This window comes from Danio aesculapii, chromosome 13 (assembly GCF_903798145.1).
Source record: "Danio aesculapii chromosome 13, fDanAes4.1, whole genome shotgun sequence".
Taxonomy (NCBI): Eukaryota; Metazoa; Chordata; class Actinopteri; order Cypriniformes; family Danionidae; genus Danio; species Danio aesculapii.
In genome coordinates, this window is record NC_079447.1 from 24,756,798 (window position 1) to 24,777,634 (window position 20,837).

Sequence of the window (20,837 nt, forward strand, 5' to 3'; positions counted from 1 at the left end):
CATCTTGTGCCTTATTGGGTGTACGATAGGGCCCTTTATGAATGAACCAATGAATAAATGAATGAATAAATACATTACACTTTCTATCTTTCCCTATAATGGAGGTAAATGTAACCACTCTAATGTGTGTCATGTTTGTGCAGGTCGTCTAAGAGTTATGCTGGTGGCCTGTCTGGGAAATGTTAAAAAGGGCGACACAGAAACACACACACACACTTACACACACATAGCCCTCATTCCCGTCACCCCCAGCCTCTCCACTCATCAGTCGGTTTCTCAGCCCCCTGTGACTGGTGGCTTTGTGCTCCTCACACAAGGTGCACCTGATTACTAGACGGGAACACATTATGGCAGGATACAACTGACCCCAGTGCAGCCACACAAAGACAGGAGGAAAGACAACACGACTCGCTCCAGGACAGGTCACTGAAGGCTCCTGGGACACTCAACCCTCAGGTAACACACACAGAGGTGCATAAAAACTAGCCCAATAATGTGTGTGACAAAAATCAACTGAAACCTCCCTATTTGAGCAAGTACAACAAAATCAAATAAAATATATCTAATGAATATCTAATACAATATAAATTAGCTGAGACTAATATTAATATTTATCATCATATCATAATATTTAAAGGGGATGGTGGGGGGCTAATGACTAATAAAAAATAACTTAATTTTCATTTTCAGACAACATAACACCAATGTTTTAATTTAAGAGTTAAGAAATTAATATTTGGTGACAAACAAATATATTTAAGATTATATATTTACCAACTTGAACTATTAGTAAACAAAACTGGTACACCATTTATTAATCATAGATCAAGATTTACTAATGCATTATTAAATCCATATTTTTGCTTGTTAATGTTAGTGAATGTGCTGTAAGTTAACATGAACTAATAATGAACAACTTTATTACCATTAACAAATGTGAATACTGCAATAAATAGATTTTTGTTCACGTTAGTAAATACATTAAATAACATTAACTAATACAACTTCATTGTAATGCGTAATCAACATTTTTATTTGAAATTTAAAATATTCTCAGGCCTTTGTAAAACAAAATAAACATTCAAATTTTAGTGAAAACTTTATGCCTAACGAATAAATTAGGCATGGGACGATAACCACTTTCAAAGTTTACAACGGTTTGGAAAAGACAAGGTTTTAGAACCGCTAAAATGTTCTGTTATACCATTTCTAAGGTATATATAAGGGTTTTTAAATGTATTGTAACGAAATCTATGTTTTTGAAATGAATGAAGAGAACAGAAGTCAGTGATTTATTTGAACTATTTAGGCTGACATGTTTCTTAAAATATAGTATATTGTGTACAATGGAGAATGGAGGTTTTTTATTATTTTTTTTTACCCAGACATGTAAAAAGTACTTATTTTAGAGAAGCAATCACAATACTGTGATACTGTCAAACCATGGCATTTTTATTCACGGTTATCATACCATCAGAATCTTATACGATGAATCATATATTCATATTATTATAAATTATTAAGCAACAGTTTTCACCACTGATAAAAATAAGAAATGCTTCTTAAGCACAAAATCAGCACGTTAAATGATCCCTAAAGGATCATGACACCCCTAAAATCAAATGGCTAATAAAAGCTGTGCCTTCAGAAGACAAAATTACATTTACATCACATTCAAATAGAAATCAAGTATTTGTGAAAAGAAATTAGAAAAATTTGACAATTTGTATTTCAGAAATACAAATTCCCCAATGACTTAAATAGCTCTAGTTGGAAAGTCAATAATTTAGATTGATTGGGATGATTTTGTAGGGGAGTAAAGTATAAATATATCTTATATAATTTATTATGTACATATGATAAACAAACTACAGTCATAAATAAACACATTGGAACAATGTTAAAGTGAAATAAATATCGCTTCATGGTTTTCTGGGGAGAGTCTGACCGCATTTGGGTACAGAAATTGAACAATCAAATGTAAAATAACATTGCATAGTCTTCATCATATAAATTACTCAATACAATTAATCTTTATTAAACTTCTTTATGCACTATGTGCATATTTAAATGCTTTAAAGTCTCTTCAATGTCACATGCCTTAAAAAGAGAAGCAGATGATAAACTTTAACTCTACTATGGTTACATTTTGTAGTGTCTCCACAAATCTCACATGTTTTGACCTTAGCTTTCTGGTCATCTATATCTAGGGATGCATGATATATTGGCCGATGAATGATATTTTTAATGTTATCGTTATTGGTCCGATATTAAAATTATTCCAATATCTTTGAGTCAATACATTACGTAATTGTACAGTACAGGCTTGTCCAGTGCACTGTAACGGAGCTGTCCTCACAATGTTTATTCCTTCAAAGTTTGTCCTTTCTTTGTGTAGTATTGCTGTGCGTTAATAACTCAGTAAGTAACCATGTTTCTTATCATTGTAGATATGTTTGATAGACTGTCATTGTGTATTTTGGTTTTAAATCGCCTCAGGAAAAATATTACATGTGTAAACATAATAACAGTGATACACATGTGCTAAACAACTGATTGGGTTGTTTGTAATCTGATATGATTATTTGTTATCATTAACGCATTGCTTGCCATGTGTTGTTGATGTAGGATTGTATACAGTTTGATCGGTATATTTATAATGATTATTACAGGTGCACGTTGCTTTGAGTAGGCTATTCAGTTTTTTTTTTTTTTGTTTTTTTTTTACATAAAATCAGATGTTTACTGTATAAAAATATAACATTTTGAAATATTTATATTTATCTGCTAATGTATCGGTTATTGGCCTCCAAATCTTAATATTTATCCATTATCGATATTGGCCAAAAATCCATATTGGTGCATCCCTATCTATAACCCTAACTCAACAATGCATATCTTGCAATGTGACTATTGCGAACACACACATTGCGATATTGACGCTCAAATGATATATCGTGCAGCCTTATATAATAGTATTTCACAATATTAAAGATTCACTGTATTTTTGATCAAATAAAGTCTTGCTTATTTAAAGCATTTACAACAAAGCATCTGTAAAAATGAGGGGGTAAAATCTAAACAAGTCCTGAAATGCAGGCAGCCTATTCACTGACCGTCACACCTCTGTGTAACCTTCACTGACTCCTAGTTTAACAGGGTTGTAGTGAGTCTAACTTGACTGAATGGCCTGTTTACCTGTGCGTGCATCTGCATTCTGATAGTGACCGGCCCACGTGTCCATCAAGCTGACACCGGCTGCCCACGCCTCACAGATCAAACAAGTCGCAGACCCACATTAATCTGCCCTCAACTTTTGTGTTCCGGTGCTCTATACAACATGTGATTCCCAGGGAACTCTGTCTGGAATCGTCTCTACTTCTTCTCCGCAATTTTTTTTCCCAGTCTCAAATTTCCTTGTCATTTGCTGCCGGAACTCACGGTACCCCCCCACCCCACCTTTTACTTTCCTTAGACTGACAACATGCAAGCAGGCTGAATTCAGCAGGTAAAGCTGGGGAATTACGGAAACCAGTCAGGTTGTATCAGGTTTAAGCCTGGCCTTTCATGACAGGAATTTTTAAGTCAGCTTTGAACTTCCTAAAAAGAAAAGAGCGAGCTGAAGGGATAATGAGGCAGCTACTATCAGCATGATAAGGTTCAAACTTTCACTGTGTCAAATTATTAGTTTTAACTAGTTACATTTCAATTCATTAAATGTTTGAAGATTTAACCCTGCAGAGACCACAATCAACGTGTAAAAAAAAGCCTGCCCCAAAAAACTATATGATAGGGAGGTTTGATATGGAGTAATATATACAAGTAAACAATTTTCACTTCACTTAACATAGATTTCACAGTAATTTCATTCATTCATTCATTTTCTTTTCAGCTTATTCCCTTTATTAATCTGGGGTCGCATATCCAGCAGATGTTTTACGCAACGAATGCCCTTTCAGCTGCATCATTACACATACACATTCATTCACACATATACACTACGGACAATTTCACGAGTTCACACTCACAGATATTTGACTTCATAGAATATGCGTATTTGGCGTGCTGTCCAGGGAGAGGGCCCTGAGCTCGGGAAGACACCCCAACTCGTGTTATTCCCCTTATCAGGATAAAGAGAGATAGGGTCCGAGCAGCATTGTCTAGCCCGGTTCCAGAACGCTCCCTGCTCAGATTTAAATAGGTATCTGGTTTAATAGTGTGGAGTTGGGGTGGTGGAGGGATGCTGAAGTCAAGAGAAAACGGAGGTATGACGTGTTTCACTATTTATAGGGGTTTGCTCTTGAGCTAATTGGATAATAGAAGGATTGTGTGTGTGTGATGAATTAGCTTTGTCAAAGACTGATCGTGCTCCTCCTGAAATTTATTTATAAAACATCACTTAGCTTACCCAATTCATACATAGCACATGTCTTTTGACACGGCGAGAACGTGCAAACTCCACAGATAAACGGCAACTGACCCAGCCGGGACTCGAACCAGCAACCTTCTTTCTGTGAGGTGATTGTGGTACCCACTGCACCACTGTGCTGCCCCTCACAGTAATTTATGTAAAATAATAACAACAGGTGGGCAACATGGTGGCGCAGTGGGTAGCACGATTACCTCAGAGCAAGAAGGTCGCTGGTTCGAGCCCCAGCTGAATCAGTTGGCATTTCTGTGTGGAGTTTGCATGTTCTCCCCTTGTTCGGGTGGGTGTCCTCCAGGTGCTGGTTTGCCCCACAGTCCAATGATTTGCGCTATAGGTGAATTGAATAAACTAAATTGGCCGTATTGTATGTTTGTGAGTGTTTCCCAGTGTTGGGTTGCGGCTGAAAGGGCATCCACTGCGTGAAACATATGTTGAATAAGTTGGCGGTTCATTCCACTGTGGCGACCCCTGATTAATAAAGGGACTAAGCCGGAAAGAAAATAAATGAATGAATAATAACAGCAATAACAATGGATTTTTGCGTCTTATTAAATGTGAAGCATTTTGCACAATAGGCTGACAAAAGCTAGAGACACAATAAGTATTCAAAGGTTGCAAATAGAACAAAAGAACATGTTCAGAGTAAAAAAAAACTTTAAACTATCTTTTACAGACCAACTAACACAGCTGTAAACTGGATTGATGTAGGATGCATGCAAATGACAGGTTCAACTGGGTAAACGATAGTATACCTGAGTAATTCCTGAGTGTGTCCCATACAGGTGAGTGGGCAGAACAAACTACCTGTAGAAAAGACACCCTCTCATCTCTCTGACTCTTGCATGAGGTTGCACATCTGCACTATAGACACTTTCTTAATTACTCCTTGTCTCTTGGAAACATTGCACATTTCAAATTGTGCTTCACACAGGTGAGTGGGCTTGACAAACCACCTGTAGAAACAGTCTTCTTGCTTCTGCACTTGACACTTTATCTAAACTCCATCTTACAAGGACTCAATAAGGAAAACGATGTTTATTATAAATGCCACAGTCATGTTGCACTGCTTGCTTCAACCATAAATACCTCTTGCACAATATTAAACCTTAAATACTTCTTTTGCACAATATTCACCTTTAATACCTCTCTTGCACAATATCCTGCGCAACATTGTTCAGTCTCATGTAAAAGTACTTGTATAGCCCGTCTTATGTGTATGGTTAAGTATCTTATAGTACATGTTAGTTATGCATAGGATTTATAAAATAGCTCTTATGTCCAGTGTTGTGTTTGCATTTATGATTTATTTATGTAGCACCGTTGTCCTGCAAGACACCACATTCCGTTCTTCTGTATGTCCACACATGTAGCGGAATGACAATAAAGCTTGACTTGACTTACAAATGAAACATATAAAATATAAAACAACACATATGTATATCCATTTATTAAAACAAAGTAAAAACAGAAATGATATACCTTTCTGTGTCCCAGATTCGAAGAGGAGCAAAATTCTCACAGCAGGCTGTTCCGGTCACAAACGTCCTGCAAAAATACAAAGATCTTTAGTAAAATAATCAAATGTAAATGTATATATATATATGATTGACAACAAAATTAATGCAGTATATTAAACAGCACTAAATTATTGGAATAACAATAATAAAATAATAACATTAAAAATATGCACTTTATACCAAGTTTTTAAGTTTATTATTAAGGGTTTTGGTTTATAATTATTAAACTTAGAAGTAGTAAACTGTAAAAAAAATAGCCATAAATTAGCAATTTTCCATATTTTGTGATTTGTGTTTTTATTTTCCCCCATTTCTTTATGCTTTTTGAATTGCATTATGAGACCTTGAACTTTCTTCCAACAACTTTTAATCATGAGATATTGAAAAAGTGACTTTTATGAAAATGTTAACAGTTTAAAGTAATATATTGTCTGGGTTGGTGTTGTATATCAGAGTACAAAATCCTTTATATTACTTTGTTGTATATTTTCTTTTCTTTGTTTTGTTTATTGGTTTTAATAACCATACAAACAAAAACAAAAAAGGACAAAGACAAGGATATCAGTAGACACAAGTATAGCAGCAAAAGTCATAAAAATAAATAAATAATGAATAGAAAATAAATAAATACAAACAATACAAAAATCTAAATAATAATAATAATAATAATTCCTTACGTTTATATAGTGCTTTTCCAGACACTCAAAGTGCTTTACACATTGGGAGGAATCTTCTCATCCACCACCAGTGTGCAGCATCCATCTGGATGATGTAACAGCAGCCATATTGCGCTAGACCGCACACTACACACTAGCTGATTGGTGGAGAGTGATGAAGCCAATTATGCTATGGAAAGGGTTAGGAGGCCATGATGGACAGAGGCCAGTAGGCAAATTTAGCCAGGATGCCAGGGTTAAACCCCTACTCTTTTTCGAAGGACATCCTGGGATATTTAACGACCACAGAGAGTCAGGACCTCGGTTTAATCTGAAAGATGGCACCCACTGAGCAGTATAGAGTCCCCATTAATATACTGGGGCATTAGGACCCACACTGACGACAGGTTGAACACCCCCTGCTGGTTTCACTAACACCATTTCTAGCAGCAACCAAGCTTTCCCATGCAGTCTCCCATTCAGGTACTGACCGGGCGCAGGCCTGCTTAACAAACAAATAAAATTCTGCTGTGACTGAGTAAAGTCACACCTATTATGAAAATACATCTGAGGTATCAAAGAGTCAGAGGTTCACTGGGGGCATCCATATTTTATGAAATACATCCACTTTGCTTCTTAAGTAGTATGTATATTGTTCCGAGAACATTGTTTGATTCAAGAGTTGTATGAACAGTTCAAATGTTGAGAGGCCTTTGTTTGATCCAGTTGAGCAAAATGCATTTTTTGCTAGATAGGATATGATGCCGAGTTTTATACTTTGTTAAACTGTACACAAGACAAAAGTTGACAAGATCAACATCCCATAATACAATTCACAGCCATAAATAACAAAAAAAAAAAACACTTGTAAATTACAATATACGGAAACTTTTAATTAACAGACATTTTTTACAGTGTAGATGCCTAAATGTGTTATTGTTAAAGATTTACAAAATCTGCGATTAAGAATCCTCAATGCTTTTCAGAACATTTGCTTAAACAATCTTTCCCCCACTATTAATACATTTAGCATTGAAATACTAAGCCGATGACGTATGGCTGAAGCAATATTTTAGCTCCTGGAGAGAAAACACACGGTGCATTAAAAACAAATTTTGAAAAGCGAATGGAGCGCGGCGAGGTGTAAAGAGTGGTTGAAGGGTATGTTGAGACAGTGGTTTTGTCCACAGATGTGTTTTCGTTCATGAGACATCTATGGAAGAGGAGGGGGGGGGGGAACAAAAACACTCGGATGCCTCCTTTTTAGCCGGGTGACAGGTTGAAATTAGTGGAGCAGGTACGGGTGGGCGGGTGTGTGAGTGCAGTGCTTTTTGACCTGGTTGATAGTCGGGGATTAAGGCCCTCCTGGACAGCTGGGATTGGCGGGCGAGGCTCAAGGCTCTCCTGCTCCCTGCATTGTGTTCGGAGGTGAGCTGAACAATAGAGCCCTCACACTAGTGAACACACAGGAATGTGCCTGTTTTAGCACTCAGGTATTCCTACAATGCCCTGCTGGGATGGTCTCTTTCATTGACAGAATGCTTTCTCAGTCTCTGTGCCAACTATGTAAAGTGTGTGCGGCGACAACGTGCCTCGAAGCGAATGCTTACCGACGCACCACGCGAGAGGCACGTAAAACTAGACGAATCACAAAGCATCTCCCTCGCTCACATACTTTCATACCTCCAGAGAAAACCCAGAGAAAGAGCAGGGGGCTCTTTGCCCTCCCACTAACATCAACCAAAGAAACAGGCTTCACAATGGAATACCAGTGTGGCCTCAAATTAACAACCAGCCCGTGTGAATAAGCTCTGTAGCGCCTGGTGTCCAAATCCAAAGCCCCAGCACAAAAACAGAGAGAGGGACAGTGACCCTTCATCTTGCTCACATACACACATAACACAACACACACACACACTGACAGTTGGAAAGACTTTAATGGAAAGGTGTGCTTGTGATACAAAACATAATTTAAATATTTGAGGAGTTTAAAAGTGAAAAATCCAACAAAATGAAACACGTAAACAAAATGTAATGACATTTTACTGTCAAAATGAAGATAAAAGTATACTGTTAGTCTGATCGGAATGTAAAGATGTGCTGAAGACATAAGACAAATCTTTGAAAACATGGAGATGTTGAGAAAAGCATTTTTGGTTTAAATATGGAGGGGGGAAGCACAATCAGTTACATATGGATAAAATGCTGTGCTTGATTTTAGAGCAGATTTGTAATATTTTTAATAGGTAAAAACAAAATAGCTTGTAAATAAGCAACAAAACAATAAAAATCTGCATTTTATATTAAGTTTGTAAGTTTAATATTAATAATAATTACAAAGGATCAAATATCATTATTAGCAGAAGTAGTAAACAGTAAAAAAAATTGTGATAAATTAGCAGTTTTCCATATTTTGTTATTCATGTTTTTATTTCCCCATTTCTTTATGCTTTTGAATTGCATTATGAGTAAAAATGAAACAATACAAAACAAAAGCATATCAAAAAACTAAGAAACAAAAGGTTAAGAGCCATGTTTCATGTGATAATGGAGAAAAAATAAATAAATAAAACCACACACAGTTGGTAAGAGTTTTTGAAACAGTTGATGATGTGAACAAATTCAATCATAAGTGAGGCATCAAACAAAAACCCAGCAAGTCTTTTAAAATATAACATGGAATATAACCAAGAAACAATACACATAGGCAGGATACAAAGCTAAAAAGAGCGAAAAAGCACAGGGGCACTTGGTTAGATGTGAATAAAAGGCTATGCTTGAACTCAATTCTTAACTTAAAATTAACTAAAAACCAAACTAAAAGTCACACTGAACTTGTGACAAGATCAACCTGAAGCATTCTGTGTGAACCCCTCACAAATCTCTCTTTTAAATTCATATTTTATTAGGAAGCTATACAATATTATATTTGTGCATATACATTAGATTAGTCAGTACTGAAGCCAAATCTGGAGCTTATCTAACAAAATAACTTACAATAACAGTCCAAAAACAAGTACACCCAAATGTTTATGTTTTAGAAAAATATTAAATACCAATTTTAAAAAAAAGAGCAAAAATCAAAGAGAAGCAAAAAAATGTAAAAATTTTGTTGAAATGTTGTAGGTTGTAATTTATTTTTTGCAATATTTTGCTTTAATTTAATTGTATTATCTTTCAATTTCTAAATATGTTTGGTGACTAAAATATTATTTTAATAAATATATCTGTTTAATTTATCTGTTTTGTTTAAATGCAGTACATTGCCTATATTCACTGAGAAATGGATAGAAATATTCATTTTCAAAATGGGGTGTACTTAATTATGCTGAGCACTGTAGATCTGAACAATGGGGTGTACTTGAGTTCAGAGCAGAATTGAAAAAATAATCAATTAAATAAACATTGTCCTAAACAAAACCCCAGCATAACAACTTGAAGAAATTGAGAAACATAAGCAAAGAGCCATTTCTGGTGTGAAAATGGAGTGAAAGAGCAGAAAGAAAGAGAGGGAGAGTGCTAGTAAAGTTGAGGGAACATGCGTTCACGTCTGTGATGGCTTCAGTTAGTTTGTTCATTGAGGGCCCAAGCATATTGGCAAAGACAGCCATGGCAGCTGTCAACCCAGTTAGCGGTGGCCCATCAACCATATTCAGCTCGCCTGGCCAGTGCTGGCATTTTAATTACTGTTGGGTAAACTCATTTGCCCCAATGAAGGCCGTGCGCCCTAATAGAATATGCAGGCTGCCTGACCTTTGAACCCGTGTGACACAAGATACAATAGGGGCAAGGCCAAAGCTCTCTCTTCCCAGCCCTTATTACTCTCTATTACTTCAATTACTTCTCCCTCAGTGAGTCCGATTGTGAAAAAACACAAGGGAGGGAGAGAAAAGGAGAAAAATAGAACACCACAATTAAATACATTTTTGTCTGCCAGACAAGTTCTGATTGATCTGAAAGGGACTCCTAGTGATATTATAGCTGTAAAAGGTCAAAGCCTCTCTCTCGCCTAATGTGCCTCCACCTTCCCTCGACCTTACGCCCCCTTCTAAACCGAAGGGCATGGACAATCTCCCTCCAAAGCCCCCCTCGGCCCACGCTGCCCACCCCAAACCCCAACTCCTCTGCCCCAAAAAACCCAGCACGCCTCAGGATCATTAGAACATGTCAGAGGTTCACTGCCAACACAACCATTTTGGTAACCTAATCAGCTGACATCATTATTCGAGGAACTGTGCAGCATGAAATTAGTGCCGGGGTCACACAAACTTTAATTCAGCCCCTGCTGGGAGAGGAACTCCACAGTAACAACATTGTTAGTGCCAAACCAACACAAGCAACCACACATATTGGGTCAAGACCACCGCAAGCGCTTTTCCAATCAAACCGCACACATCACCGGAAATGTGATAAATGCACCACAGAGATTTAGAGAAGAAGAAAAGTTCATTATTGATATATATTTTAGATTTTTTGTTCATTTATTTGCATTTTGAACCCGAACTGAAATCGACTATTTCATTCAAAAACAAATGTTTCAAAAGAAAAATGTTTACAAAAGTGATAACTAGGGCTGCACGATAGGGCTGGGCGATAAAACAAGTATCAATATTTGTTGACCGAACACATACGTCAATATCGATAAAAAAAATTTCGGTATGAAGGCTATAGTTTCATTAAAATGTGGCTGCTGAGCGCGCGCCTTGGAGGCCATGCCAATAAGAATGTCAGTTTGTCTTTTTCAATCGAGGCGCACGACTTGCAGGATGCGCACATGAGAGCGACACGCACATGCTGTGCAAGCGGCACACTAGTGACACTCATGCATTTCCAGGCACACAAAGTTGAAAACATTTTAATATTTTCTAATTCTGCGAGCGCACAGCGATTCATGCAAGTAAAACCAACCAATCTGCTTCACACTTTGTATGGAATATACACATTTAGTAATAACGACAGACTAATTACCTCAGACAAACACCTCCATCAGAGAACATCTCCATAAACTTGTCATCTTCTGAGAAAACGCTTGATGGTCGCCTACTTACGAGAGACGCCAGGGAAGCACGAGCGCAAAGCCCATTGTAAATGGTCAAGGAATCCACGCACACGCGCTTGTCACTTCAGGTCAGAATAACAATACACACGAAAATGTGTGCCATGTAGCAGGAATGAGGAGATTGTAAATAAAAAAATGATGTCACCCAGCCTCTAACTCCCCATCTGAAAGAGTTTTTAGCATAGGGGGTAATGTAGTCATTCAACTTCACAATTTGTAATGTTGCAATTTGAATAATGATGGTTAGCTCCTTTACTTCAAAGCTCAGATTTGATTATCATAATTTGTTTTGCTTGCAGAGTTTGAGGTTTACTGCGTAATTATTATTGACACCTTACAGATGTTGATCTACCTTTACTATTGCACAGGCTTTGTAACGTTTTATTTATCATTTATCAAGTTTGAGTCTCTTAAACGCTTATGTTAATTTTATTATAAAGAGAGCAGATATTTTGTTTAAATATTTTTGTTTTTGACTATTAAAACTACTTGCCTTAGTAATGTTAAAATATGTAATGTTAAAATAAAGTGGCTAAATAAAAAAAATCCCAATATTCCTAAATGTATTGTAAAAAGAATAATCAACAATTATCAATATAGAATGATATGAAACGTGATATAGTGATCATTTTTTTTGCAATATTGCCCAGCACTACTGCACAATATTGGGAAAAAAATTAATTTTGCGTTATTTCGTTTTTCTGCAATATATTTTGCGATAAATACGACTACATAGCTTTTTTTGGGAGAACGAATTTATAATTTTAGGTTGATTAGGATTATTCTACATTGCATTCAACATACTAACCAAATAACAAGTATAGATGAATACAAAAGAACAAAGATGCGTGCAAATGAAATAAACAGTGCTTTTCTGATTTTCTGAGAAGTCGTATAGTATTCAGACACAAAACTTGAATAATTTGAAGCAAAATATCACTGTATAGTATTCATTGTATATATATTTTAATTAAATATGAATAATCTTTGTAATTTAAAGCTGCAAACATTAGAATTTCCTGTGCTTTTAAGCTATACTGAAATGCTTAATAATAATCACAGGTCTAAAACATGCTAACCTTTTACTACATTATGGATAACTTTTACAACGAGAAACTATTGTTCCTGTTTAACTATAATCACGACTGGTCATTGCACATGCTATGATAGGACTGTTGCGGATGTGTACATTGCAATATCGATGTTGAAATGATATACTGTGCAGCTCTAGTGATATCAATAAGAAATATTTTCAATAACTTCTAAAGGATCATGTGACAATGAAAAAAATGGTGAAATTCAGCTTTACCATCACCAAGAAAAAAGCATTTTAAATACAAAAAAGAAAAACATTATATATATTAATTACCTTAAATTTATCAAATATTTCATAATATGATCACAAATGCAACCTTTCAGAGCATGAGATCCAAATCTTTATGAAATATAGTGTAGAAAAGTACACAGAAATAATATCAGTAAAAACAATGTAGCTCTTTAAGATTAATTTATTAAAATGCTAATAAACTTGTTATACTCTTCAGTAAAGTTCCCTATATATTCACAAGAAAGCAAAATGGGGCAAACCTGCATGAGAAACCAGGTCAAGTAGACATGCTGTTTCTTTAAAAATGATAGCTGGTCCATGGTGGTCTACCAGTTTAACCATCTGGTAGCCAAGCAGGTCAACAACCTAAACCAGATAAAAACCTACACTACAGTATAAAAAGCTACACTATAAAGAGTGCTAACAAACAATTGTTGTTTCAGTAAATCCATGGACATGCTGGTATTAATGAATGCACTATAAAACATTATTAAAAATATGAATTGTTCATTAACAGTTGCCTGTGCTCACTGTGTTTTTCCAATTATTTACATTTTTTGGGTTGTCTTGTGAGATTTTGATGTCTGCTCTGACAACTTTTGATGTTGTTATAATTGAATTTAGAATTTCTGGTCTGCAATGATCTATAATATAATGATTTATGACATGAATTATGGTCCAAAAAGATTTATTGTGTTAATTCTTATAAAATATTGTTGCAAATGACTAAAAAATGTCAAAAGTGTGACTTTCTTAAACAAAAATACTTTAAAAACACTCGTGAATCACAGATTATAGACAACTTTATAGGTTTAAAAGGTTAAAAATGTTAAAAAGAAAGAAATTGGGCAAAACCAATCCAACTCTTCCTTCGTTAATTCATATAAAATATTTTGTTAAATATGTATTTTATTTCCCAAAAAGAGCCAACAACTGAAATAAAAACAAACACACACAACCCTCACAAAAAAACACCCAAATTTCAGCCAAGAATAACATAAAATATTAATAGTGATGCAACACTACAATATCATTTGTATAAAAATAAATACAAAAAAGAAACAAAACAATAAATACAGTCTAATTGACATTAATTATGTTAAAAAACCTATAATCAATTTTAAAAAATCCATTGAACTCAAATGCAACTTCTCCTAAAGTCTCTCCTAAAGACCCATGGGTAAAGACAGGGTTCAAAGGGAGTTTAACCCCCCGTGCATCGGCCTTGCAGTGGATGTTGTTCATTTGTTATAGCTGACCCCTGGCTTTGTTTAAGGGGATGTTAGAGTGCTTTCATCTTAGTCCCTAAATATGTTTGAATTGAAAAGGGTTATGATGTATTTATATTGGCTGGAGGAACACAATAGACAGGGTCTTTCTCTTTCCCTCTCTGTGTCGACCCTCCTGCCCCGTCCACCAGCCCAGCTCCCCCAAAACCCCCCTTTTCAGCTCACACCCGAGTTCACAGACCTTTTGGCTTTCTGTTCATGTCCCCTGCATCTGAGGTCAGAGGAACATTCCATACACCACCTTTTGCTTAGCCGAGTGGAACAGCACCGCATCAATTTAGACCCCAAAAATACACACAAAAACATCAGGCAACAACAAGTTTGCGCAAAGCACAGCTAAATGATAATTGAATTAAATGACAAACACATTTATCAGAGCACAAGATTCACAGGGAAGCCGTGCAATTTTTAAAAACTTAATATTAAACATTTAGGAGCCAGATTTATCTGACCAATTACAAAATAGTCTTCAAAAAAATGACAAACCTAAAAAAGTTGAATGTTATTTTAGTTGAATGTTGATATTAGCTAAAGTTTTAAAAGTCATTCTTTATAATAATAATAATAATAATAATAATAATAATAATAATAATAATAATAATAATAATAATAATAATAATAATAATGAAGTTCTAGCTAATGACAACAAAATAAAAGAACTATATAGTTAGAATCACTTTCAGAACTTTTTTTTCTAGCTGGTAAATGATATTGGGTGTCATGGTGGAGTTTGCATGTTCTCCCCATGTTCGTGTGGGTTTCTTCCGGGTGCTCCACTTTCCCCCACAGTCCAAAGACATGCGCTATAGGTGAATTGAATAAGCTAAATTGGCCATACTGAATGAGTGTGTGTCAATGCAAGAGTGTATGGGTGTTTCCCAGTGTTGGTTTGTGGCTGGAAGGGCATCCTACTGCATAAAACAAAAGTTGCCAGTTCATTCTGCTGTGGCGACCCCAGATTAATAAAGGGACTAAGCCGAAAATAAAATGAATGAATGAATGATATTTAGAGCCAATCAGAATCCACCTTGGTTTAAAGAGGTCACACATTTAAAGGAGTATAGACGACAAGACTACAAACTTATACTAAACAGAATAACTCATTTTGCTCAACAGATACGGTGGATATTGGATTTTCAAAGTTACAGGCCACTCCGCATTTTCACTGGCCACAGTTTTGTTGTTGGGAATGTTTTAATATATGTTAATTTATAAATTAACTATTTATGAGTAATTAAATAATTAAGCTAACGAGTCTAACATATTAATATAAATTATATCATGCGCTAGTGTGCATTTAATTTCATTCATTCATTTTCTTTTTGCCTTAGTCCCTTTAATAATCAGGGGTTGCCACAGCAGAATGAACCACCAACTTATCAAGCATATATTTTACGCAGCGGATGCTCTTCCAGCTGCAACCCAACACTGGGAAACACCCATACACTCTTGCATACACATGTCTTTGGACTGTGGGAGAAACCGGAGCACCCAGAGGAAACCCATGCGAACACGGGGAGAACATGCTCACTCCACACAGAAGCGCCAACTTCTTGCTTTTTTTGCTGCGAGGCGATAGTGCTGACTACTGCTCCACCGTGACGTTGTGAATTAACATTTTTTTTTATTATTGAAAATAACTTCTGAACTTCATTTTGCCAAACATTGACAAATATTTTGTAGTAATGTATCTTCAATCACAAGAAGTTGTTTAATAGTTGGTAATGCCAGTTTTTTTTTAGACAGGAATAAAAATAAGCCAGGAACAGAAATGCGATATGATAAATAATCTTTTTAGGCATTTATTTTTAGCAGGCCAAAACTCTTTAAAACCTGTAAGAATTATTTGATTTTAGATCTGTATACAGTGCAAGCCAATGTATGAACTAAGTATATCCTGGACATCCTCTGTTTTTGTTTTTTTAAATATGACTTTGGGGCGGATTAGTGGGTAGCGATGTTGCCTAACAGCAAAAAGGTCGCTGGTTCGAGCCTCGGCTGGGTCAGTTGGCATTTCTGTGTGGAGTTTGCATGTTCTCCCTGTGTTCCCGTGAGTTTTCTCTGGGTGCTCCGGTTTCCCCCACAAGTCCAAAGACATGCACTATAGGTGAATTGAATAAGCTAAATTGGCCATAGTGTATGAGTATGTGTCAATGCATGAGTGTATGGGTGTTTCCCAGTGTTAAGTTGTGGCTGGAAGGGCATACGCTGCGTAAAACATATGCTAGATAAGTTGGCGGTCCATTCCGCTGTGGCAACCCCTGATTAATAAAGGGACTATAAGCCGAAAAGAAAATGAATGAATATGACTTTGATTAAGGCATACAAGAATCAGAGAATTCAAGGAACAAGGATTCAGCTGTGAACTCAGCAATGCCTTTTAACAATTCACCAAAATCTGATTCAAATTGTCAATCAAAATCTGAGTCTGTAATCTTATTGTCTTTTGAAAAAAAAAAAAAAAAAACAGATAAATAAAACTGAACATGGCTAATGCTGTATTTATTTCTCTGTACAAGAAACACTAACAAATGATATGATGAAATATGAATGATTTGACTGACTTTCAGACCATGTTTTTAATCGTCACATTCTTTTGCCTTGTATCTGTGTCACCTGTCCTGGTACTTAAAAAAAAATAGTACTAGTACTTTTTAAAAGAATATTTTTTTCAAATCTCATTTGATGCAGGTGATTTTAAGAGAAAAAATAATTGTACAAAACGAATATGTGGTGACACTTTATAAGCACAGATTCTTACAATTAATTGGCTAATTACTACAGAATCGGCAGGCATTTTTTGCTATTTCTGTGCAAAATTTTGTAAAAAAATATGCGGATTTATGCGGAAGGATTTTGAAAGGATTCATAACTAAAAAAACGTAATATATATATTAAAAAAAAAAAACGTTATGTTTAAAATGTAAATCCAATTAGATCCACTGATTTGATAAATAAGGCAAGTCTCTCATATAATACATCTACTAAAAGACAGAAAATATAACTTTACAAACTAAATCATATGAACGTTTTCATATTGGTCAATTAAATAAATAGTCTCAACGATGGGCTAAAAATCTGCGGATTTCTGTGCACGCAGATTCTGTGTGGGCCTCTTACCTACAATCACTAAGATATTGGCTTTTTATTAGTATTTATATTGCATGATATTATTATCCCTAAACCTATCTTAAACCATAATCAGGGTTTCTACAGGTTTTAAGTCAAATTTAAGACTTTTTAAGACCATTTATGACCATAATGAATAAAAATTTCAGACTTACACAAGGCTGAACACCAAAGTTATATTATGTTATTATAAGGAAGATAATTAAAACATATTAATAAGTAAATAGAGTTAATAAACACAATTTTTATATTGTTAGTGATTGGATGGGTGTTGGCCAAATTGGATATTTTTATGTAGACATACAAAAATGAAGACCTGTTTAAAATGATTTAACTCCTACAACACAATATTCCAGTGGATTGAAGATTTTTTAAGCCCTAAAATTTAGTTTTTGAAATTTAGGATATTAAGACTTTTTAAGACCCTGCGGATACCCTGATAATATTGCAGCAAATTAGAAGTTTATCGAGTTAGCAGTCATAGAGGTTTGTTAATAGCAAGAATTATGTCCAAATATAAAGTGTGACCAAACATTCTAAGTTAAATTGTGACTTTTATTTTCATTTATGACAAAAGGCTATTTCTATCCATTTAAAAAAAGCACAGACAGTCGTGCATTACACCACAGCCACAGAGTTAAACTCTCAAAGCTAACTTCTCAGCTCCCAAAAAAATGCTTTTTAGGGAATAACAAAAGTTTCCATCTCAAATACGCCTGGGGAACACCTGTATGTGGCATGTGTGTAATGATCTGCTTGTGCAAAGCCTGCATAGAAGGGGCATATTGACTGCAATTATTCAGGACACCACCTGCAGTCAGAGGCTATAGCTCCCATGCTGTGCTTTCAGTAGTAAGCGCCCTGTATTTAACGTGTGGGAACGCACATTCTGTCCGTTATCGCTTTATTGTTGCAGACTCTTTCTTTTCTTGCTTTCTTTCTTGTTTTTCCCCTTTTTTTAACTAATTGAATTCTTGACTCCTAAGACACGACTCGCCCTCCCAGTCTTGAGAGAGAGAGAAAGAGAGAGAGATGAGAAGCAAAATGAATGACATGAATTTCTCTCTCACTCTTTTTGCTTGAATGAGGTGGAGCAAAGGGGGTGAAATCGGGGCGGGTTGAGCTTAGGGTGGTATAGAGGGGTACGTCTCGCTGTACTTTCATACTGAGGGTCATAGGTCACGCTCCCTCCGTTTGCCAGAGAGTGGCGTTTTGGGGGCGGTTTATCCAACAATCATTTTCTTTTGGAAAATTTCAAAGGCAGTACCCCTGCAACATCTTTGTAGTTGTGCTTGACCAATTCTAAACAAAACAGGCCTCCCCGAAAAGAAGCCTTTCTCGCTTCTCCTCGGGGTTGCTTCTCTTTTTGACGCTTGCGCCCTGCTCTTTTCATCCCCCCTGCCTGGTCGCGGTGGGCTCATTGCTACTGCTGAGCTAGTGCGTACTGTGAGGCAGTTAGACGGAGCGCTTCTGTCCATGCAGTTACGGCCGATCCTATAATAACATACAAGAAGCGCAAAATGATCCGCTATCCGTGTTTAGATTCCATGTGTAAGACATTGATTATCCTTGTTTAAAATAACTCCCTGGGTGATGACACCAAAATTATTTGCGATTATTTTCATCGGCCAATGAGAACAAGCACATTTGATCGTCCAAGCGAGGCCTCTTCATCTAAACCACGATTAAACAATGTCCGATAAGCTAAACGAATGTGGATCTGATAGATTAACAAGAGCAAATTGCAGATTTCAGACTAAAGTTTGCGCTTTTTGGACTATCTCCGCAAATGAAGTGCTGACACCAAACTAACAACAGACAACTTTCTGTCAAACAAGCTTAATGAACCACCTGACAGGATCTCTGTGTGGAGGATGTGTAGAAGATGTACTTTTTTACGCACACTCTGGCTAGTGTTACATGGGACTGGATGGATTCTTCCAGACTCAACAAGTCTCATCTTGTCGGTTAAAATCTGTCATGTCTGACACTACAGGAAACTATTTATCAGAAGAGGCGCTCCCTACTAATTCTACATCTACTGGTAAAAAGAGAATGACAGAGAATGGATTAGACAGACGGAGCAATGAAGGATGGCATGCACAGGATATCAGATGATACCCAGGGAATATTTAGGTGTACTGTCCAAAATAATAAATCCAAAATAATAGGATTAAAAATATATTATTCAATTCAATTCATCTTTATTTCTATAGCGCTTTTACAATGTAGATTGTGTCAAAGCAGCTTCACATAGAAGATTACAGTCAATTGAAACAGTGTCAGTATATGTTCAGTTCAGTGTGGTTTAATATTCACTGCTGAGAGTCCAAACACTGAAGAGCAATCCATTGATGCGCAGCTCTACAAGTCCCGAACCATGCAAGCCATGTGACGATGCTATACGCTAAAGTTTGGGGTAAAATTTATATCAACAAAATAATACAACAAAAACAGTATTATCGTGAAATATTACTAAAGGTTCCAGGAAATAACTCTTGTGGTGGCAAATTGAATGTTCAGCAGCCATTATTCTAGTTGTCAGTGTCAGAAATTACTTTAACATTAAGTGTGTGTATTTCCACAAAAATATATATTTTTCAAGATTCATTTGATGATTAGTACTGCATTTATTTGAATAAGAAATATTTTAAAATAAGTATTTTTGTCTTTCATTTTTAATGACCCTAAACCTTTCAATTAAACTCTCAAAATTAAAATAATTCACTTATATTGCCTTGATCCATTTCAAACAGAATGCATCCTATTTTGGGATTACATCTACAAAAGTAATGTATATACTGTATACAGAGAACATTTGAAATTGAAGTTACTTAAATTAATTTAGCAAAAAATAAAATGTCAAAATATGGTGGAAAAAGCATTCCATTGTCATTCAAAATAACATAACATAAATTTATGTGATTCTAACTTAGATTAAAGTTAAAATAAAGTTAAAATATATAAAACAATAAGTAATCATATAAAATTGTTTTATTTTATAAATTATGAAACATTTCTTGCTGGCAATTGAGTAAAATATTGTGATTTAAAAGGATTATAGCATGAAGTAAAATAAATTAAAATGACAATTTGGGTCTGGAATAAGATCCCTAAATAGACTTGATATGTCATATATAATCATATATCTTCAAATGATTCTGTTCTAAATATTTCCAACAAGATTATTTTTATAATGTAAACTGCTGTTGAGATTATATACTTTAGTGGCCACCGTCTGTAGTAAAAATGGTTAAAAAAAAAAAAAACATGGTAAAAATATTTGATATTTGCAATGTAAAATTTTACATCGCCTTTATTTCTCTAAAACTAGAGTAAGTGAAATATTTCCCTCTGTATCTCCTAAATATGACAGATGTGGTGGGGTAGAAGAGACTCTGGCACAATTATTTTGCTTTTGTCCTGTTCTT

At 35.5% G+C, this 20,837-nt stretch overlaps 1 protein-coding gene across 1 annotated transcript in view; it reads right to left on the reverse strand.

Moving 5' to 3' along the window:
* The window catches only part of fbxw4 (F-box and WD repeat domain containing 4), a 50,762-nt gene that overhangs the window by 14,548 nt on the left and 15,377 nt on the right, over positions 1-20,837 (reverse strand). Inside the window, exon 6 of the mRNA XM_056471350.1 lies at positions 5,909-5,974. Within this exon, the coding sequence (XP_056327325.1) occupies positions 5,909-5,974 (66 nt within the window). The remainder of the gene's footprint in view (positions 1-5,908; positions 5,975-20,837) is intronic.